The 23,340-nt window shown below is 40.9% G+C and overlaps 1 protein-coding gene across 2 annotated transcripts in view; it reads right to left on the reverse strand.

The window, feature by feature from the left end:
* Window positions 1–23,340, reverse strand: part of nudcd1 (NudC domain containing 1) — a 129,873-nt gene that overhangs the window by 68,274 nt on the left and 38,259 nt on the right. For both annotated transcript variants that reach the window (XM_072570995.1, XM_072570996.1), the window contains 3 exons: window positions 21,764–21,949; window positions 15,260–15,440; window positions 9,410–9,598 (listed from right to left, as the gene is read on the reverse strand). In XM_072570995.1, the coding sequence (XP_072427096.1) occupies window positions 9,410–9,598; window positions 15,260–15,440; window positions 21,764–21,949 (556 nt within the window). The remainder of the gene's footprint in view (window positions 1–9,409; window positions 9,599–15,259; window positions 15,441–21,763; window positions 21,950–23,340) is intronic.

Raw genomic sequence — 23,340 nt, forward strand, 5'->3', positions numbered from 1 at the left:
GTTCATGACAGTATCGGCAAGAATAACTGTAGCACAGCACTTGTGGAAACAAAGTCCTGTCTTCACTTTCAGGATACCATGCATCATTTTGGGTGGCAATCCCATCGTACTAAATAGGTGACATCGAACTAAAGCAATAGAATTGTACTAACACATTTTGCAATATTATGGCCTTGCTTTTCCCCCACTCTACCTTACTATCAAAGGAGTGAATCAATCCTGGTTTGATGATGAGTGCAAGAGGGAATGCCAGGAACAGCACCAGGCATATATAATATTGAGGTGTCAACCTGATAAAGCGTCAACACAGAACTACAGTGTAAGCAGCTAGTAAAAAACAATGCTAAGCAATTCCACAATCAACAGATCTGATCTAGGCTTTACAGTCCTACCATATCCAGTCATAAATGGTGGTGGACAATTAAATAACATGCTGGCCAATAAGCCTACCTTGAATGAAGAGACAGCCCAGCACAGACCAAAGATAAAGTTGAAGCATGTCATAGAGTCATAGAGGTGCACAGCATGGAAACAGACCTTTCTGTCCAACCCGTCCATGCCAAATTTCCCAACCCAATCTAGTCCCACCTGCCAGCACCCGGCCCATATCCCTCTAAACCCTTCCTATTCATATACCCATCCAAATGCCCTTTATATGTTGCAATTGTACCAGCCTCCACCACTTCCTCTGGCAGCTCATTCCATACACTCACTACCCTCTGCATGAAAAAACTGCCCTTTAGGTCCCTTTTATATCTTTCCCCTCTCACCCTAAACCTATACCCTCTATAGTTTTGGACTCCCCCACCGCAGGGAAAAGACTTTGCCTATTTATCCTATCCATGCCCCTCATAATTTTGTAAACCTCTATAAGGTCACCCATCAGCCTCCGATGCTCCACAGAAAACAGCCCCAGCCTGTTCAGTCTCTCCCTATAGCTCAAATCCTCCAACCTGGCAACATCCTTGCAAATCTTTTCTGAATCCTTTCAAGTTTCACAACGCAACATTCCAAAAGTGGCCGAACCAATATCATGTACAGCCACGACATGACTGCTCAACTCCTACACTCAATGCTCTGACCAATAAAAGAAAGCATACCAAACGCCACCTTCACTATCCTTTCTACCTGTGACTCCACTTTCAAGGAGGTATGAACCTGCACTCTAAGGATTTTTGTTCAGCACCATTCCCTCGGACCTTACCATTCTGCATTTATCTAAATTAAACTCCATCTGCCATTCCTCAGCCCATTGGCCCATCTGATCAAGATTCCGTTGTAATCAGAGATAACTTTCTTCGCTGTCCACTACACCTCCAATTTTGGTGTCATCTGCAAACTTACTAACTATACCTCCTATGTTCATATCCAAATCATTTATATAAATGGTGAAAAGTAGTGGACCCCACACCAATCCTTGTGGTACTCCACTGGTCACAGGCCTCCAGTCTGAAAAATAACCCTACACCACCACCCTCTGTCTTCTACCTTTGTGCCAGTTCTGTATCCAAATGGCTAGTTCTCCCTGTATTCCATGAGACCTAACTTTGCCAACCAGTCTCCTTTCTTTTAATTTAGATAAATGCACGATGCTGCATTTTGGGAAAGTAAATCTTAGCAGGACTTATACACTTAATGGTAAGGTCCGAGGGAATGGTGCTGAACAAAAAATCCTTAGAGTGCAGGTTCATACCTCCTTGAAAGTGGAGTCACAGGTAGATAGGATAGTGAAGGTGGTGTTTGGTATGCTTTCTTTTATTGGTCAGAGCATTAAGTATAGGAGTTGGGCAGTCATGTCGCAGCTGTACATGTCAACATTCCACAATGTAGTCAATTAAAATGCAAATTGAATCTCATTTTGTACATATTTTCTGGTTCTAGCTTATCTACAACTAAACCTGTCCAGGGCTCTGGTAAAAAGTCACATTGGACTTGAAACATCAACTGCTCCTCTCTCCACAGATGTTGCCAGATTGCTAAGTTTCTCCAGCATTCGTTTATTTATAAATCTTGGTCCATTGCGTGAACAAACTGCAGTGTAAACAGTACTGTTAACAAATGTCACAACCTGCTTTTAAAACGTGCAGTAATCCATTTCACTATTGTCGGCTTTTTAATATTCTCTGCTTATTCTGCACCTTATCCCCACCAAAGGCAAAACATGGGAAGTTTTTCCCAAGGAATAATGGATGACAGTAAACAAATATCATCACACACACTGGTTTCAGCCAAGCTGACAACTATAAACTATTCCCCTTTACCATGACGTTTTGCTCTCAATTGTAAAATTATACAGCACAGAGAAAGACCATACACCCAATCAATGCCACATGGTCAGTTTCAAATAAAAACAACAGATTTTATCCCGCTCTCCTTCTCTGTACCCCTTTTCCCCCCTTTGGGTATTTAATTCATTTTTGAAAGCTACTGTTGGATCTATAGCCACCAATTCTAAATTCTAACGACTTATTGTGTAAATATAACATTCCACCTATTGCCTCATTTTTATAGACAACTGATAGTACTAAATAAGTGCAAAACAAAGGGATGAGCTGTTGGAAGAATTTTGTCTTGCAACATCAGGATTGACAAAAATAACAAATTTTAAAGAACATTGACTGGTTGGCAAGCAGACTCTGATTGGTTGAGGTATTGCCATTGAGAATGTGCAAGGGAACAGTTAGCCCTAACCGGTTATTTAACTTCAAAAAAAAAGAAAAACTGGTTCTGATTGGTTAAGATATGCCATGGGAAAATACACTAGAGAACAATGTCTGCCAAGTTTTTGTTAATTGCATAGACATTAAGCCTTTACAAATGTCTCTCTGTTGCAAAGGTCTGCATCCTGCATACGTACCCTATATGTAAGCTTAAGTGAACCACTCTGTGAATCCAACTGATAGTCGTAAATCAATTTCTTACACACTTGGGATTATTCAACAAATGCTTTATATGCATGGTATCACACTTAACATCAGGAATTCTGCTTAGAGTTTTGCAAGCTGGTTGAGGGCAGTCAGCACTCTAGCTACTGCGAATAGCTGAAGAGACGTGTCAGTTGGTATGACCCACCAGTCTTTGTGATACATGGTTGACATACCTGGCACCACACTGGCATTGAAATCCCCACATGCCACATTACTTATCTGTACGGTAGGCAGGATTGTTAAAAAAATAACTTTTTACTAGCATTTAGTTGGTGAAAAATAGCACCTGTGACCTTACTGCAAAACAGCAATGTGAAATAGCTAGCTTCAAACGTTGCTCAAATTTCTTTTCCAGGGTAATTTGAGAGGGGTGAGGCTTTTTTTTAAAAAAAGAAGGAAGCAAATGACAGCCTTAGACCCATTCATGAGTTTTTACAATATACAGCAAGCTATCTTAATCAGAACACTCTAACCACCTCATTGAATGTCATGTTGTATGCTGACATCTCCTCTGATAAATGCAAGATGCCAAACTTCAACAGCATGTCTCTATTATCATTAAAACTCTAATTTTTCCTACCAAAAGAGCTGATACTGTAAGTCCGTATCAATAATGGAAAAATCCTTTGGAGGAAGACTGTACGATGCAAATCAATGGTAAAAACAATTACAACTGCAACTGAAGTTATTGGCTTTAGCACGTGTTCTCAAATCTTCAATTTCTTTTTGGAATTTCTGGCATTGATGAATGGCTGCCTTCAAGCCAGTCATTAGTGGTTTCTCCTTCAGCTCAGTCTTGTAGTTTAAACACTATTAGCTATTTCTCCAAAATTTTTTTTGAAATGTCTTAGTAACCTAGGATACAAATGGACATTTGTTTGTTTTTTTTCCTTAATCACAGGACGCATTAATCATTCTATAGATGAAGGTATTGAAGAAAAGGAAAAATATCTAACACCAAATTAACTCAATATGTTCAGTGCATTCAGGATCATTTTTCTCCAAGATTTCCATATGAGTCTTGTAGAAATCCTTCAAAAGATGACAATTTTGTTTAAGCATTGTTGGGATATGGGCACTGTTGACGATATCAGCACTCATTGACCACCTAGAGTTGAGTTTCAGAAGGTGGTGATGAGCTGTCTACTTGAATTGAGTGTAGTTGGTCTAGATGCACTCAAAGCCATTAGAAAAAAGGAGTTCTGGATGTTGACAATTAAGCAACAGCAATATATTTCAAAACCAATATGATGTGCGATTTGGAAGGGAATTTGTAGAGGATGATTTTCCCACAGACATGCTGCCCTTGTCCTTCAAGATGTTAAAGATTGCAGGTTTTGGAGTACTGGCAAGAAAATCTTGGCAAGTTACTGCAGTGCATTCTGTAGGTACTGCATATTGCAGCTACTATGTTCTACTGGTGAACGGAGTAGATGCTTAATATGGTGGATTGGTTGGCAACCAAGCAGAAAACTGAAGAATGTAAACTGGACATTTCTAACCAAAATTCAGTGAAGTTTCTTTCAGTCAAAAAAACTTTGAAATTAAATATTTATAACATTAGTTAGAAAACAATAAATTAAGGAAATGTGGGGCAAAGAAAAGGTGGACAAGGTGTAGTAATAGAAAGAGGAAAAAAGTAAAAGATTTGCTGCATTTTGTTTCAATACGACAAAGAGAATAAGTCATAATTTGTTCCATATTGAAAAGCTTACGCTAGCAAAATGTTTTAACTGGCTTTTTATGAACCAACATACTCTAAGTTGGTAAAAAATTAAATACTTGAAATACTAGATGTTGATTGCATCATCACGATCTCTGATATCAGAGTAGTCAGTTGAGTGAGAAAGTGAGAAGACTCTCTGCCTTAAATAAAATTTACTGGCAAAGTTGCATTATTACTTAAGTGATTTCTCCCACATTTCATTTCAATTACTTCGATGTTTTTACACTGATTATGTAGACCTCTTCATCAACTGGAATATTTGATCAACTGGCACATTCTTGACCCCATTGGTGCCAATTAATAAAATGACTGCTGTAATATACAGGATATTTTTAAAGATAGAAGAATGTTTTTATTTAAAAGAAAAGTGCTTGTAGGACTCCATCTTGTCTCTCTATTTCGATATATAGATCTGACAGCTGAGGCAAAGGTGCCTAAATGCTCTATGACATATTCACTGGTATTTGGATTAGAGGTCAGAACAGTCTAGTCCTGATCCTCTGATTTTTTTTAAAGTTCAATTTCATCTGCTGTAAAATACCTGAAACCATAACCAATGTTTCTATGTAAAGGAGCAGCTCAGATCAACAAGTCAGTAAAACTTTTTTAAAAAGGTTATAAAGAGATTTCAAACACTTACAACTAAATATATTGTTGACAACATTACAAACGTGCTAAGCGTGGCGTTAATTTGCAATTAGCAAGATACCAAAAATATTGACAGATGTCACATGAAGTTCCATTAAAACTGCCAAACAGGAGGGCAACCTAAACTGCTAATGGCCACAAATCAAACACAACAGGCTGCAATTTTAAGTAATGGCTGATTTAGAAAGTCTCACATAATTCGGTGTTCAGCTATTAACATTCCTGATGAAGGGCTTATGACCGAAACTAGGACTTTCCTGCTCCTCGGATGCTGCCTGATCTGCTGTGCTTTTGCAGCGCCAAATCTTTTGACTATTAACATGGAAAACCAGTTTGAAGCATCCCTATTTTGAATTTAGTTTTAGAACATTATATAGCTTGTATGTGGACATTTCATCAGTGTACAATTTGTCAGACATGTACTTCGCACAAACTGCAGCCTTTATATTCAGTACTATATGTCCTATGGTTCAGCTAAAATTGTAAATCGAAGAGGACATCACATCATGCTAATACAAAAGGTTCACAATTTACTGTTAAGTTTTCTTTCAATATCCAAAAGCATATGTCTTTCTTGCTGTCAATGCTCCCTATTATCTTGAACTGCACAGGGTTTTATGTTGAGATGTATGCAAAGCTGCAGTGATAATCCTATGGGAAAACTCATGTGAAGCAGAACAGGCATCAATAACAATTTAAGGCAACAACAAAAAAGGCAATTGGTGCTGGTTCATTGATTACAGTAAATGCATTCAAGGATTGGCAATGCTATTAGTTAAACTACTATTCTTGTAAAGACTTTATTCTGCATGCAATACAAAGACAGGCTCCGATATGCTATAGGAAAAATTACATTACTGCAGGAACATGTAGCTTAAGGTGTAAGACTGCTACCACCCACTATAGCTTGTTCCTCAAGGAATACACTCTCACGTAAACTTCACATTCTTCCAATGCGAGCTTAGACAATGAGCTGGTGCTCTGAAGTGTGAAATTCCAATCTGATGTTTTGCGCCCAGGGCATATTCATCTTTGGTATTTCATAAAAATATGATTCCTCCTATCAAAGTTATTTTTTATGTCCTTGTCTTCAAACTCATGAGAAACAAAAGGATGCATCACAATTTATCGCTGGGAATGTGTTTTTACAAGGAAACTAATTTCATGCAACAAAAATTCATCATGAGATTTTACTGCAAAAATATTTCCTCAACCCAGTCTCAGTAAACATTCCTTGCGGAACTACTCATTGAAACAGTCCTGATGATGTGTAGAAGTACTCTCTGACATTCATTGAAGGTTGTTTAATTTGCTTTGGGAGAGCTTAAAGTAATTAAAAGCCTAATGTGATCTGAGCTTCTTTATAAACTATAAAACACTCAAGTTTAAATCTGGGGTAAAAGATCGCAAAACCAGGAGCCACAAATGTAAGACAGCTACCGATAAATCTAACGAGCAATTCAGGAGAAACAAGTACTTAGAATGTGGAATTTTCTACAACAGGAAGGGTTGAAGTTAATCATATGAACACATTCTAAGGAGTAACTGGATAAATACCAGGGAGAAAGAAAAGGTGGATATGCTGATAGAATTTGATGAAGAGAATAGAAAGAGAAGGCTGCCTATGTGTGGAATCACAGGAAATGGGTTTACAGTGGAGAAGATGGAAGATAGACAACATGGGGAAATAAACAGTAATATCTTTTAAAATGTCTATATTACAGAGCTGGTGCAGCTGGACTTCTTAAAAAGCATAAAAGTGGATAAACCCCTAAAACCTAATTAGGTGTGCCCTTAGGACTCTGGGAAGCTAGGGAAGTAATTGTTGGGCAACTTGCTGAGATATTTGTATTATCGATAGCCACTGGTGAGGTGCCGGAAGACTGGAGGTTGGTTAAAGTGGTGGCACTATTTAAGAAAGGTGGTTAAAAAAAAAGAAGCCAGGGAACTATTGACCAGTGAGTCTGACATCAGTGGTAGGCAAATTGTTAGAAGGAATCCTGAGGACAGGATTTACATGTACTTGAAAAGGCAAAGACTGACTATGCATAGTCAACATAGCTTTGTGCACAGAAAATTGGAGTCTAGCAAACTTTAGAACTTGTGGAACAGAGGGAGAACGAGCCATCTGGATACAGAACTGGCTTGAAAGTAGAAGACAGAAGGTGGTGGTGGAGGATTGTTTTTCAGACTGGAGGCCTGTGACTAGTGGTGTGCCAGGTAAAAACAATGACTGCAGATGCTGGAAACCAGAGTCTAGATTAGAGTGGTGCTGGAAAAGCACAGCAGTTCAGGCAGCATCTGAGCAGTAGTAAAATCGACATTTCGGGCAAAAGTCCTTCATTAGGAATACAGGCAGAGTGCCTGAAGGGTGCAGAGATAAATGAGAGGAGGGTGGGGGTGGGGATGGGGAGAAAGTAGCATAGAGTGCAATAGGTGAGTAGGGGAGGGGATGAAGGCGATAGGTCGGGGGGGGGAGGGTGGAGTGGATAGGTGGAAAAGAAGATAGGCAGTCCGGACAAGTCATGGGGACAGTGCTGAGCTGGAAGTTTGGAACTGGGGTGAGGTGGGGGAAGGGGAAATGAGGAAACTGTTGAAGTCCACATTGATGCTCTGGGGTTGAAGTGTTCCGAGGCGGAAGATGAGGCGTTTTTCCTCCAGACGTCTGGTGGTGAGGAAGCGGCGGTGAAGGAGGCCCAGGACCTCCATGTCCTCGGCAGAGTGGGAGGGGGAGTTGAAATGTTGGGCCACAGAGCGGTGCGGTGGATAGGTGTGGGTGTCCCAGAGATGTTCCCTAAAGCGCTCTGCTAGAAGGTGTCCAGTCTCCCCAATGTAGAAGAGACCGAATTGGGAGCAACAGATAGTGGTGTGCCACAGAGATTGGTGCTGAGTCCACTGCTTTTCATCATTAATATAAATAATTTGGATGTTAACATATGAGGTGTGGTTAGTAAGGCTGCAGATGACACCAAAATTGGAGGTGTAGTGGACAGTGAAGGAGGTTACCTCAGAGTACAACAGAATCTTGGTAAGATGAGCCAATGGGCGGAGGAGTGGAAGATGGAGTTCAACTTAGATAAATGTAAGGTGCTGCATTTTGGAAAGGCAAATCAGGACTGGACTTATACTCTTAATGGTGAAGTGACCTTGGAGTGCAGATTCATAGTTCCTTGAAAGTGGAGTCCCAGGTAGATAGGATAGTAAATGCGGTGTTTGGTGTGCTTATCTTTACTGGCCAATGCAGTGATTATAGGAGTTGGGGGACATGTTGCGCCTGTACAGGACATTGGTTAGGCCACTTTTGGAATACTGCGCTCAATTCTAATCTTCCTGCTGTAGAAAGATGTTGTGAAACTTGAAAGAGTTCAGAGAAGATTTACAAGGATGTTGCCAGGGTTGGAGGGTTTGAGCTATAGGGAAAGCCCGAATAGGCTGGGGCTACATTCCCTGGAGCATTGGAGGCTGAGGAGAGACCTTATAGAGGTTTATAAAATCATGAGGAGCATGGATAGGATGAATAGTTAAAGTATTTTCCCCTGGATGGGGGAGTCTAAAACTAGAGGGCGTAGGTTTAAGGTAAGGGGGAGGGGGAGATTTAAAAGGGACCTAAGGGGCAGAGGGTGGTGCATGTATAGAATGCGCTGCCAAAGGAAATGGTGGAGGCTGGTACAATTACAACATTTAAAAGGCATCTGGATGAGTATAAGAAGAAGGAGGTTTTCGAGGGATATGGGCCAAATGGGATTAGATTAATTTAGGATATCTGGTTGCTATAGATAACTTGGACTGAAGGGTCTGTTTCCATTCCATACAACTCTATGGCTCTAGGTTCATGTAGAACATAAAAGGAGGATACAGACCAGTTTGACCTTATGGCTTGTTTCTGTGTTGGAATATTTGCAATTACATACAGGAAATCAAAAATGTCGAAAACAAAAAACAAAGCATCATAAAATGAAAGAACAGGTAACATTAATAATGTACCTCATCACTTCACAGATACTGGCTGAACTGCTTTGTAGTTTCTTCAGTTTTGATTTTTCAAAAATTATATTCTGCTAAAGCAGGAATATGAAGAATTAAAGGCTGCACTGGCATGAAATCTGACCTTTTTCCTGGTTGGTGTCCATTTTCTCCACTTTCTGTTCCTCTACACATTTTCCGTCAATCTGGACAAACTTGAAAGGTTTGTCAGAAGCTATCATCAGGCCAGTGCCATCCTGCTCTACAGCTGCATAATGCGGAGCTAGTTTCCCACATAGAGTTCGGTGCCTTAAAACTTCATATTTGTTGCTCTCTGCAAATAAAACATAAGAAGAAAAGCATATAATACACAAGGATAGAATAACATTTTTTTAACAAGACAAGTGAGAAAATGCATTGATCACTGAACATGAAGAAATTTTTTCACTTCTCTTCTACATTAAATAATTCAGGAAAGTGTTTCTACAACCATCCTCTGCAGCCTTGCTGAAGGGGCTATTCTTCAATTATGATCCCAGTAAATTATCTGGCAAGCTATTAGATCATTCAGACACTTCAGCCAACTTATCCTCATGAATCATACTGTGATTTCAATTTTACCTGCGTTCAGAAGTCATGTTACTTCAATCAGAAAGGGAACCCTCACTTGGTTTCTTTCCTTGTCCCATCCCAGGACGCAGGAACCAAACGTGGCTAATCAACGCCTTGTCTGAGGCTAGCTATACTGCCACAAGCAAGGAACTTCCCACAAAAGCAAAATATTAAGGATGCTGGATAACTGAAATAAAAACAGAAATTGCTGGAGAAATGCAACAGTTCTGCCACCATCTGTGGAAAGAAAAACAAAGGAGTTCACGTGTTAAGTCCAAAGTCCCTTCTACAAAAAAGAACTTGAACTTAGCAATTACACCATTTAGACCACTTACGAGCCCAGCATTTGGGGCATTGTGCTCAAAATGCTCCTGACCATTTCAAAGGAGCAATCATCACTCAATATGTCCTTCCTTTCAAAGGCTACTCAATTAAAGCACAGAAGCATCTGTCATCTAGATTTAATACATTTGACAGCAAGACTTTGTTGAAGCATTCAGAGCTCAATATAGTTATTTCAGAGGAGATAGAACACAAAGCATATAGCCAAACAATGATACTGCAATACAGCAAAAGGAGCAGCAGCACTCACAAAGGATTGTAAAGTTTGGCAACTTCTTTACTTGTCCCTAGTATATTTTCCCTACTCTCCTAATGCAAAATTTATACACAAGTCCACCACATCGCACTGCCAAACATTACACCTACATGTACCAACCTGCTGCTGAAAACCTCAAACATTTTAATTACCTCAGGACCTGACTATTTCAATGTTCGCTGGCTGGCTTCTCATCCTTCACCTGCTATGAACTTAAGCTCATATTGAACTCTGGTATTCTTGAACCAACTTGCATCAAGTTTCACCTCCTCAGAACTGCTTGTTCACTGGCCATCATTGATTCCTAGCTCAGCAAAGTATTGGTTTTAAAATATTCATCCTATGCTTAAATTCCTGTATGGCCTTCCCCCTCTCTCTCTAACATTTTCCAACCCTACAACCCGGAAAACTCTGATTTTCTTGCATCTGGCCTGTTCTGTGTTCCCTATTCCCTTTTCCCCAAAGATGAAGTGATGTACATTCCTGATATAAACAAAAATTGAAACCAGTAGTCTGCATTTGTTATGAATCAGCCATTATTCTACTAACAGTGCATCACAAAACTGAAACATTGAACAAGTTGTTAAATTTGAATGGTCTGTTAATTTAAAATAAAATTATTCAATATGCTGTTCATCCTTTGCTTATTTCACATCTTAATTTAAATTTACCAGTGCTCCTTAGACAGTATGTTCCAAACCTATGACTACTAACATCTACAAGGACAAGGGCAGCAGATACATGGGAACACCACCAACTGCAAGTTCCCTTCCAAGCCAAGTTATGGCTTCTGCTGGGTCAGGGTACTGGAACTCCACTCTTCCAAGATCCACCTATTGTAGGGTAATATGGCCTGGCCCAGCCATAATACAATAAGCTTCAATCTGCAATTTGAGAGGGAGTGGGTACAATCGGAAGTGACAATATTTCAGTTGAATAAAGGAAAATATGGAGCTATGAGGGAGCAACTGGCCAAAGTTCAATGGTGCAATACCTTAACAGGGAAGACCGTGGAGGAACAATGGTGGATGTTTCTGTGTATAATGCAGAAGTTGCAGGATCAGTTCATTCCTAAAAGGAAGAAAGATCCCAGGAGGAGACATGGGCGGCCGTGGCTGACGAGGGAAGTAAAGAAACATATAACGTTAAAAGAGAAAAAGTATAACTTAGCGAAGATAAGTGGGAAAACTGAGGACTGGGAAGCTTTTAAAGAACAACAGAGGATTAGTAAGAAGGAAATACGCAGAGAAAAAATGAGGTACGAAGGTAAACTGGCCAAGAATATAAAGAAAGATAGTAAAAGCTTTTTTAGGTATGTCCAAGGCAAAAAAATGGTTAGGACAAAAATTGGGCCCTTGAAGACAGAAACAGGGGAATATATTATTGGGAACAAAGAAATGGCAGAGGAATTAAATGGGTACTTCAGATCTGTGTTCACTGGGGAAGACACAAGCAATCTCCCTGAGGTAACAGTGGCTGAAGGACCTGAACTTAAGGGAATTTATATTTGCCAGGATTTGGTGTTGGAGAGACTGTTAGGTCTGAAGGTTGATAAGTCTCCGGGACCTGATGGCCTGCATCCCAGGGTACTGAAGGAGGTGGCTCAGGAAATCGTGGATGCGCTGGTGATTATTTTCCAGAGTTCAATAGAATTGGGGTCAGTTCCTGAGGATTGGAGGGCGGCTAATGTTGTGCCACTTTTTAAGAAGGGTGGGCGGGAGAAAGCAGGAAATTATAGACCAGTTAGTCTGACCTCAGTGGTGGGAAAGATGCTGGAGTCTATTATAAAGGATGAAATTACGGCACATCTGGATAATAGTAACAGGATAGGACAGAGTCAGCATGGATTTATGAAGGGGAAATCATGCTCGACTAATCTTCTTGAATTTTTTGAGGATGTAACTCGGAAGATGGACGAGGGAGATCCAGTGGATGTAGTGTACCTGGACTTTCAGAAAGCTTTTGATAAAGTCTCACACAAGAGGTTAGTGAGTAACATTAGGGTGCACGGTATTGGGGGCAAAGTACTAGATTGGATAGAGAATTGGTTGGCTAATAGGAAACAAAGGGTAGTGATTAACGGCTCCATTTCGGAATGGCAGGCAGTGACCAGTGGGGTACCGCAGGGATCCGTGCTGGGACCGCAGTTTTTTACAATATATGTAAATGATATAGAAGATGGTATCAGCAATAACATTAGCAAATTTGCTGATGATACAAAGCTGAGTGGTAGGGTGAAATGTGATGAGGATGTTAGGAGATTACAGGGTGACCTGGACAAGTTAAGTGAGTGGGCAGATGCATGGCAGATGCAGTTTAATGTGGATAAATGTCTGGTTATCCACTTTGGTGGCAAGAACAGGAAGGCAGATTACTACCTCAAATGGTATCAAATTAGGTAAAGGGGCTGTTCAGAGAGATCTGGGTGTTCTTGTCCACCAGTCAATGAAGGCAAGCATGCAGGTACAGCAGGTCGTGAAGAAGGCTAATAGCATGCTGGCCTACATAACAAGAGGAATTGAGTATAGAAGCAAAGAGGTGCTTCTGCAGCTGTACAGGGCCCTGGTGAGACCACACCTGGAGTACTGTGTACAGTTCTGGTCTCCAAATTTGAGGAAAGGCATTCTGGCTATTGAGGGAGTGCAGCGTAGGTTCACGAGGTCAATTCCTGGAATGGCAGGATTGCCATACACGGAAAGACTGAAGCGACTGGGCTTGTATACCCTTGAGTTTAGAAGACTGAGAGGGGATCTGATTGAAACGTATAGGATTATGAAAGGATTGGACACTTTGGCAGGAGGAAACATATTTCCGCTGATGGGGGAGTGCCGAACCAGAGGACACAACTTAAAAATACGGGGTAGACCATTTAGGACAGAGATGAGGAGAAACTACTTCACCCAGAGAGTGGTGGCTGTGTGGAATGCTCTGCCCCAGAGGGCAGTGGAGGCCCAGTCTCTGGATTCATTTAAGAAAGAATTGGATAGAGCTCTTAAAGATAGTGGAGTCAAGGGTTATGGAGATAAGACTGGAACAGGATACTGATTGGGAATGATCAGCCATGATCATATTGAATGGCGGTGCAGGCTCGAAGGGCTGAATGGCCTACTCCTGCATCTATTGTCTATTGTCTAAAACCTAAACCCCCTCAACGGATGTTTAAAAATTGACTAATTGTAAACTCACAAATTGAATCCTTAAAATTCAGCATTCACTCAACTTCTTGATCAATATCAGGAGCTAGGTTGGACAGTCCTCTCCAACTAATTGCATTGGAGCCTCAGCAATATTGAAACATACCAGAACTAGTTACCAAAGCTAAGTGCATAATCAAGCATTTGAAGTGGAACTTTAAGAACAAAAAAATGCCACAGAAATGTAAACTCCTTACAACCGCAGAATCCCTACAATGTGGAAGCAGGGTATTTGGCCCATCGAGCAACCCACTCAGACCATTTCCCTTCCCTATCCCTTCAAACCTGCATTTCCCACGGCAAAACTACCCAACCTGTATATCTTTGGACTGTGGAAGGAAACCGGAGCACATGCAGGAAACCCACACAGACACGGGGAGAATGTCTTTGTGAAGTTTGCATACTAATGCAGCCGGAGTCATCGAGATGTACAGCACGGAAATAGACCCTTCGGTTCAACTCGTCCACACCAACCAGATTTCCCAACCCAATCTAGTCCCACCTACCAGCACCTGGCCCATATCCCTCCAAACCCTTCCTGTTCATATACTCATCCAGATGCCTTTTAAATGTTGCAATTGTACTAGCCTCCACCACTTCTTCTGGCACCCCACACACACACACACACACACACACCACCCTCTATGTGGAAAAAGTTACCCCTCAGGTCTCTTTTATATCTTTCCCCTCTCACCCTAAACTTATGTCCTCTAGTTCCAGACACCCCCATGCCAGGGAAAGGACCTTGTCTATTTACCCTATCCATGCCCCTCATGATTTTATAAAACTTTAAGGTCACAATTGAACCCGAATCCCATGTGCTGTGAGGTAGTGCTAACCACTGAGCAACCTTCCTAACAAACATTCCATTAATTCCACTGAAGGTTTGGTGAACTGCTGCATTCAAATTTTTAAGTGTGAACTACAGGCAAACTTGAATTTTTTGATGCGTGAAAATCAATTTGAATTAAAGTAGATGACATACTGACTGCATAATTTCTGACAATACCAGCTGCAAATTGTTGCTCGACCTCACACAATTGTTGATGCTTCAGCTTGAATGTCATCTAGCCTGCTGGTATTTAACATCTGTATCAACAGATGATGGCAAATAAACATTTGACAACAAAATCAATCCGACTCATAAAACCTCTATGTTTTAAAAAAAAGGACAAGCACCCTGGAGTCTTTCCAAGATACTGATCTAATCACAAGATTTAGGTGGTTGCTGTAAACCACTCATGATTTGGTTCTTGAAGCTTAACAATCTACACACAAATACCAGACTGCTAACCTGGAAGCAGATATCTATTAACTTCATGAATAATGAGCCCAACAATAATGAGCATAACTTTTAACCCCTAAAATTATGGATGAAGACAAAGATAAATAATATATACACCATTAGTTAAGTCATTTTTAATCTTTGGAGGTTTTAATAGAAATTGTATCGAACTGTTTTGTTTAACATCTGTGCAAAAGGGTTTGAAGTAATGGGCTCATAACATTCTAGTTTTGCCTCACTGTGCTGATATTACTGAATACAAATTTAAAACAATCATTTTCAGTAAAGAAACAGATGATAACTTACCATTATTTGCATTAGTGATGGTCAGCCAATCTACAGCCGAATGGAACCCACTTCCTCTGATGCTTGACTCATCCTTCTCTGTCCTGAGTAAAACAACATCTATTGAGTGGGTGCTATCTTTAAGGTAAGAATGGCTATGGACTATCACAAAGGGCTCTCCAAGTTCTTGCTGGTACATTATCTGGAAGAGGAGAGTGGTCAAAAGTACAAAAGGTTGGATTTAGACATTCTAAACATTACAAGATGAATCTCCAAGTTTCAAAAACCCTACTTTAAAACTGGGTTATTCCATGACAGCTTTCAGACTTCTTCACTGCGACCTTAACAGTCGCATTAAGGTGGAAACTATAAGGATCTCGAAGTTTTTGCAATGATTTGAGATTTCAGTCACAAATTAATATCACAAAGAGGTCAGAAACATTATGTGCAGAAACATCAAAATTTTCTTTCCTTGCAAGCAGAATCTGGAAGGACTAAAATACTCTGACAGAGTTCCCAAAGTTGTAGTTTTCCTCTGAAAAATCTTTGGGTACTGTACTTTGCAAATATCAGTACAAAAAGAACACTTTTATAAATATGGAATCAACATGTGGAGGGCGTGGCACAGGCTCTGTGTAACATAACCCTCAAGATCAGAATATCAAACTTAGCTCCTGGCCTTAACGTTGTGAAACAACACAAATAAACCCAACAGACAGGATAAGCCAATTAGCCTGTTTCTGAATTATAGATTCTATGTAGTGCTCTGGCAGGTCTGTAGACAAGTAACAGTTTGAGCTTTTATGTGAAAGCAACTTAAGTGCTCAAGGCCAGAATTTTATTTTAAAATCAGAACAAAGCACCAACTGAACCATACAGTTTTTAATAAAAAGGATCAGATAAAGGTCAGCAAAATTGTAAAATGTGCAAAAAAACTAGTGCAAAATTCTAAGTTACGGAGGGTTGTCACAAGTTAAATAAGGAAAGATTGTGCCCTTTCTGAATACTGTGCAGAGTTCTGGTCACTGTGTTAGAAAAGGAATAAAGAAGTACTGGGGAAGATACAAAAAAAGACTTACTTAAATGATAATACAATTGGGAGGTTATAAGTATCAACAAAATACTAAAAACAAGTTAGAGCCCTTTCTCCCTAGAATATAGAAGGCTGAAGGATGATCTGATACAAGATTATAAAATTATGAAGTGGTTTGACAGGTTAAATGGAGAGAAATTGTTTCCACTTGCGAGGCAGTTAAACACTATGGGTCTTAAATAAAAGGTACCAGTCAATAACAAATCCATTAGGGAAGTCACCTGCAACGTCTTTACCCAAAAAGAGGTTAGAATGTAGAACTTGTCACCCATAGTAAAAAGTTTCATGTGATTTAAGGATATGTTAAATGGAAGGAGGAAAGACCATAAGACATAGGAGTATAAATTAGGCCATTCAGCCCATCAAATCTGCTCCACTATTCAATCATGGTTGACAAGTTTCACAACCCCATTCTTCTGCTTTCTTACTGTAACCCTTGATACTCAAGAACCTGAGTCTTAAACATACTGAATGACTTGGCCGCCCCAGCCTTCTGTAGCAATGAATTCCGTAGATTCACCACTCTCTGGCTGAAGAAGTTTCTCCTTATCTCCGTTCTAAAAGGTCTTCCCTTTACTCTAGGGCTGTCTCTCCTACCAATGGAAATATCTTTTCAACATCTACTCTGTCCAGGCCATTCAGTATTCTACATGTTTCAATTATATACCCTCTTATCTTTCTGAATTTTATGGAGAATAAACCCAGAGAACATATGAGGAACACAGCTTTTCGGTCCTGGAACCATTCTCGTGAACCTTCTCAGAAAATGCTCCAGGGCCAGTACATCCTGAGATATGGGTCCCAAAACTGGGCACAATACTCCAAATGTGGTCTAACCAAAGCCTTATAGAGCCTCAGACGTACATTGCTGCTTTTATATTCAAGTCCTCAAAATAAATGCCATCATTGCATCTGCCTTCCTAACTACTGACTCAACCTGCAAGTTTACCTTGAGAGAAAGGTTTGTAAATATGTTCATTAGCTGAGGTGATGAGTAATAGAGGAGACTTGTGTGTAGTACTTATACCAGCATGGACCAACTTGGTCAAATGACTTCTTAAATATTCATGACAGGATAGAAAATTTCCTTTATACAAAGTTGTTGCTTTGACACAAAGACTAATTCAGACGGAGACACTAGACCTTTTAAGGCACTGGAATCTTTTTAGTGATATTCTGGCAAAGATTTATCTTTCAACTATTGGGTAAAATAAATTCCATGTGATTAGAAATCTTTTAACATTCAACAGCTTGATTGCAAGCGAAAACACAAATGGATTATAGAAACTGATCTTTCCTCCCCATCACTGCAGAGAGAGGATTTAGCAATGGGTGAGGCACTGAGGGAATTTATATTGTAGATAGGGAAATCGGTAATATGTGACAATCAGCTGAGGTGGTTGTAATACCAGCCACAAGTCTCAATAGAAACAGTTCACATTATTCAGTGACAAGCCATTTGAAAATACTTTTCACTTTAAAAGGAGTTCTGTTTGTGACCAGTAAATTGTGATTATATAATCCCACCGTCAGCATATCCCTCCCTCCCTCCTCCTCTAACCTAAATTAAGAGTCCACAGAGTTGCCATAGGAAGAGGGTCTAAGGAAGTTTAGATCGAAGAGTGAGGCTTCAGCTCAGGAATCTTGATAAGGAGGTTGAGTAAAGAGATTACGCCACAGTTGAAGAGGGTGAAGACATGACTGCTCAGCTGGTTCAGTGCGCTACGTGTTTGATGTGGCAAGTCAACGACTCTGGTGTGTCTGTCTCGTATATGTGTGGAAAGTGTGCGCACATTCAGCAATTGACCGAGCATATTGCAGCACTGACGAAAGAACTCGAAGACCTTAGGCTCATCCGAGAGAACGAGATCTTTCTGGACAAGACCTTCAGTGATGTTATTACACCAATCATGCCAGAAGAGAGCAGAAGAGTGCAGACGATGAGGAAGGCAGAGAGGAGACAAGTGCAAGAGACGCCAGGAGAAGTACCTGTCAGGAACAAGTTGAAGCTTTTGGAAACAGTAGAGTCTGATGACACTACCTGTTCGCAAGGCGGCCATGTTTGTCAATCAAAAGTTGCCGCAGAAGCAGAGCGGAAGAGTCGGACATCGCATAGAGCCGTGGTAATAGGGGACTCCATCGTGAGAGGAACTGACCGGGGTTTTTGTGGCAGCAGACGGGATTTAAGGATGGTGTGTTGCTTTCCTGGTGCTAGAGTGAAAGACATCGCGGACAGAGTGCAGGACATCCTCAAGGACGAGGGTGAAGAGCCCGAGGTGGTGGTACACGTCGGCACAAATGATGTCAGGAAGAAGAGGAGGAACATACTACAGCGAGACTTCGCAGAACTAGGAAGAAGGCTAAAAAGCAGGACGTCCAAGGTGGTTATCTCCAGTTTGCTTCCAGTTCCTCGGGCTAGTGCGGCCAGAAACCGGGAGATAATGGACTTGAACGTGTGGTTGGGGAACTGGTGCAGGAAGCAAGGTTTCAAGTTCTTGGATCACTGGAGTATATTTTATGGTAACCATAAATTCTACAAGAGAGACGGCTTGCACCTTAATAGAACAGGGATCGGCATTCTGGCAGGCAGGTTTTCTGCTGCAACACCGCTACATTTAAACTAAGTAGCGGGGGGGAGGGGACAAGCTGGATGCTTAAAAAGGAAATTGAAGGGGTAGTTAGAACAAGAGAAGTCAAGAAAGACAACTGTATCAAGGAGGCAGAAAACTGGAAAAGGCATCATGCTGTAAAGTTGAGTGAAATAAAGGTTGAGGGGAAGGGTGAGAGCAGTAACAAATTAAAAATTCTATATATGAATACACGAAGCATTAGACACAAGGTGGATGAGCTTGAGGCTCTTTTGGAAATTGGCAGATACGATATTGTGGGGATAACTGAGACGTGGCTTCATGGGGACAGGGCCTGGGAAATGAATATTCAAGGCTACACGTGTTATCGTAAGGATAGACTGACGGGCAGAGGGGGTGGGGTGGCCTTGTTGGTAAGGGAGGATATTCAGTCCCTTGCGCGGGCGGACCTAGAGTCAGGGATTGTAGAGTCAGTGTGGATAGAGCTTCGAAACACTAAGGGTAAAAAGACCGTCATGGGAGTCATCTACAGGGCCCCAAACAGTAGTCTGGATGTTGGAGGTAAGTTGAATCAGGAGCTGAAATTGGCTTGTCGCAAAGATGTTACTACAGTTGTTATGGGGGATTTTAACATGCAGGTAGACTGGGAGAATCAGGATGGTATCGGGCCTCAAGAAAGAAACTTTGTGGAGTGCCTCAGAGATGGATTTTTAGAGCAGCTGGTGCTGGAGCCGACCAGGGATAAGGCGATTCTGGATCTGGTATTGTGTAACGAACCAGAATTGGTCAGTGACCTCGAAGTGAAGGAGCCATTGGGAATGAGTGACCATAATACAATAAGCTTCAATCTGCAATTTGAGAGGGAGTGGGTACAATCAGAAGTGACAATATTTCAGTTGAATAAAGGGAAATATGGAGCTATGAGGGATCAACTGGCCAAAGTTCAATGGTTCAATACCTTAACAGGGAAGACCGTGGAGGAACAACGGCGGATATTTCTGTGTATAATGCAGAAGATGCAGGATCAGTTCATTCCTAAAAGGAAGAAAGATCCCAGGAGGAGACATGGGCGGCCGTGGCTGACAAGGGAAGTAAAGAAACATATAAGGTTAAAAGAGAAAAAGTATAACTTAGCGAAGATAAGCGGGAAAACGGAGGACTGGGAAGCTTTTAAAGAACAACAGAGGATTAGTAAGAAGGAAATACGCAGAGAAAAAATGAGGTACGAAGGTAAACTGGCCAAGAATATAAAGGAGGATAGTAAAAGCTTTTTTAGGTATGTCCAAGGCAAAAAAATGGTTAGGACAAAATTGGGCCCTTAAAGACAGAAGCAGGGGAATATATTACTGGGAACGAAGAAATGGCAGAGGAATTAAATGGGTACTTCAGATCTGTGTTCACTGGGGAAGACACAAGCAATCTCCCTGAGGTAACAGTGGCTGAAGGACCTGAACTTAAGGGAATTTATATTTGCCAGGATTTGGTGTTGGAGAGACTGTTAGGTCTGAAGGTTGATAAGTCTCCGGGACCTGATGGCCTGCATCCCAGGGTACTGAAGGAGGTGGCTCGGGAAATCGTGGATGCGCTGGTGATTATTTTCCAGAGTTCAATAGAATCGGGGTCGGTTCCTGAGGATTGGAGGGCGGCTAATGTTGTGCCACTTTTTAAGAAGGGTGGGCGGGAGAAAGCAGGAAATTATAGACCAGTTAGTCTGACCTCAGTGGTGGGAAAGATGCTGGAGTCTATTATAAAGGATGAAATTACGGCACATCTGGAAAATAGTAACAGGATAGGACAGAGTCAGCATGGATTTATGAAGGGGAAATCATGCTTGACTAATCTTCTTGAATTTTTTGAGGATGTAACTCGGAAGATGGACGAGGGAGATCCAGTGGATGTAGTGTACCTGGACTTTCAGAAAGCTTTTGATAAAGTCCCACACAAGAGGTTAGTGAGTAAAATTAGGGCGCACGGGATTGGGGGCAAAGTACTAGATTGGATAGAGAATTGGTTGGCTAATAGGAAACAAAGGGTAGTGATTAACGGCTCCATTTCGAAATGGCAGGCAGTGACCAGTGGGGTACCGCAGGGATCCGTGCTGGGACCGCAGTTTTTTACAATATATGTAAATGATATAGAAGATGGTATCAGCAATAACAGGAGGGAACATATTTCCGTTGATGGGGGAGTGCCGAACCAGAGGACACAACTTAAAAATACGGGGTAGACCATTTAGGACAGAGATGAGGAGAAACTACTTCACCCAGAGAGTGGTGGCTGTGTGGAATGCTCTGCCCCAGAGGGCAGTGGAGGCCCAGTCTCTGGATTCTTTTAAGAAAGAATTGGATAGAGCTCTTAAAGATAGTGGAGTCAAGGGGTATGGAGATAAGGCTGGAACAGGATACTGATTAGGAATGATCAGCCATGATCATATTGAATGGCGGTGCAGGCTCGAAGGGCAGAATGGCCTACTCCTGCATCTATTGTCTATTGTCTATTGTATTCAGTCACAATAAAATCAACAAAATACCTCAGAGACGGCACAACCAGATCTGATCTTGTATACTAACTGCAAAGGGAGATTTGGGAAATCTCTACTGAAATTCTATTTCAAGGTATTCCCTTTTTGAGTATTTTGCCTGATCAAATTCAGGGCATAGGTGTAATAAAAAAAAAGTGTGACAAATCCTACAGAGGTGTTAATGCCTTTTTTCTTGCACTTGCTCTCCCATTCAACAGCTGCAAATGATTACTATGTTCCCTCCAAAAACAAAAACCAAACCATAATGCAAAGTAATAAAAGTGCATAAATATTCATAGCTCACCTGCTTAACATTAACTTACCTCCCATTTCTCAATGTTATTTGCTCCACGTTTGCCCGTTCTGATGAGATAAAGCTTTCCTGTTCCATCTGACAAGGATACCCACGAAGGTGATGTAAAATGCATAGAAGCGCAGACTAAGGTATCACAAGATTTAATCTCTGGCGATAGACGGAATACTTCTCGGGGTTTGCTTATTGCAGTATCCTATATGTGTTTTAAAAATCAGGACATAAATGAAGATTGGGTCAACCAGATTTTAAGAAAAGAAAGCTAAACCAAATTCATGCATCACATTTTCACCTTAGCATAAGTATTCTGAAATGTTACTGGAAGATAGATAAATATACAACTACAGTTTAGCAACTAAAAAAAAATTGGAGAAACAGCCTGACAAGGAAAAACATAGGAATTGTAGACTAACAAAAATGAATGGCCATCTACTTCACCTTCTAACACCCTGATTGTCAAATGACAAACATGATGGAGCTGTTGATCAATCACAGCAATCAATTTCTTAATGAGGCTACAACAGATCCAGACACGAGGTGAGGTGGAGACTACTTGCGAGTCAGAGTCAGAGTTAGACAGCAGGGAAACAGACCCTTCAGTCCATGCCAACCAGGTTTCCTAAACTGACCCGTAAAAGGTTCATATCCATCTAAACCTTTCCTATCTAAGTACCTGTTCAAATGTCTTTTAAATGTTCTAATTCTACTCACCTCTACCACTTCTTCTGGCAACTCGTTCCATATACGCACAACACTTTACGTGAAAAAGTTATCTCTAGGGTCCTTTTTAAATCTTTCCCCTCTCACCTTAAACCTGTGACCCTAGTTTTGGATTTCCTCAACACAAAGGAACCTTGGCTGTTCACTTAATCAATGCCCCTCAAGATTTTATAAACCCCACAGCCTCCTAAACTCCCAGCTTGTCCAGCATCTCATTATAACTCAAACCCTCCAATAACATCCTTGTAAACCTTTTATGTACCCTTTCTAATTGAATAACATCTTCCTATAGCAGGGTGAATAGAATTGTATGCAGTACTCCAAAAGTGCCATATCAATGTCTTGTACAGACACAAGATGATATCCCAATTCCTGTACTCAATGCTCTGGCCGATGAAACCAAATGTGTCAAATGCCTTCTTCACCATCCCGTCTGCTGTGATGCCACTTTCAAGAACTATGTACCTGCACCCCCTAGATTTCCCTGTTTGACAACATTCCCCAGGGCCCTACCATTTACCTTGGAGGTCCTGCCCTGGATCGTCTTACCAAAATGCAATACCTCACATTTATCTAAATTAATGTCTATTTGTCATTCCTCGCCCACTGGTGCACTTGATCTTCTTCACTGTCCACTATAATCACCAATTTTGATGTCATCCACAAATCTACTAACCATGTTTCCAATATTCTCATCCAAACCATTTATATAAACGGATTTAATGCTTTTAGCATAAAGTTGCAAGTCTCTCAGATTATTCCAGAATCAGTAGGAATTAATCCTCCTCAAAACATACATAGAAGAAAAAGCATAGGGATCATTTCTTGGTTCCTACAGCCAAACAAAACGTATAGTTACAGTCCTAG

Source organism: Chiloscyllium punctatum, chromosome 5 (assembly GCF_047496795.1).
Source record: "Chiloscyllium punctatum isolate Juve2018m chromosome 5, sChiPun1.3, whole genome shotgun sequence".
In the NCBI taxonomy this organism is placed as follows: domain Eukaryota; kingdom Metazoa; phylum Chordata; class Chondrichthyes; order Orectolobiformes; family Hemiscylliidae; genus Chiloscyllium; species Chiloscyllium punctatum.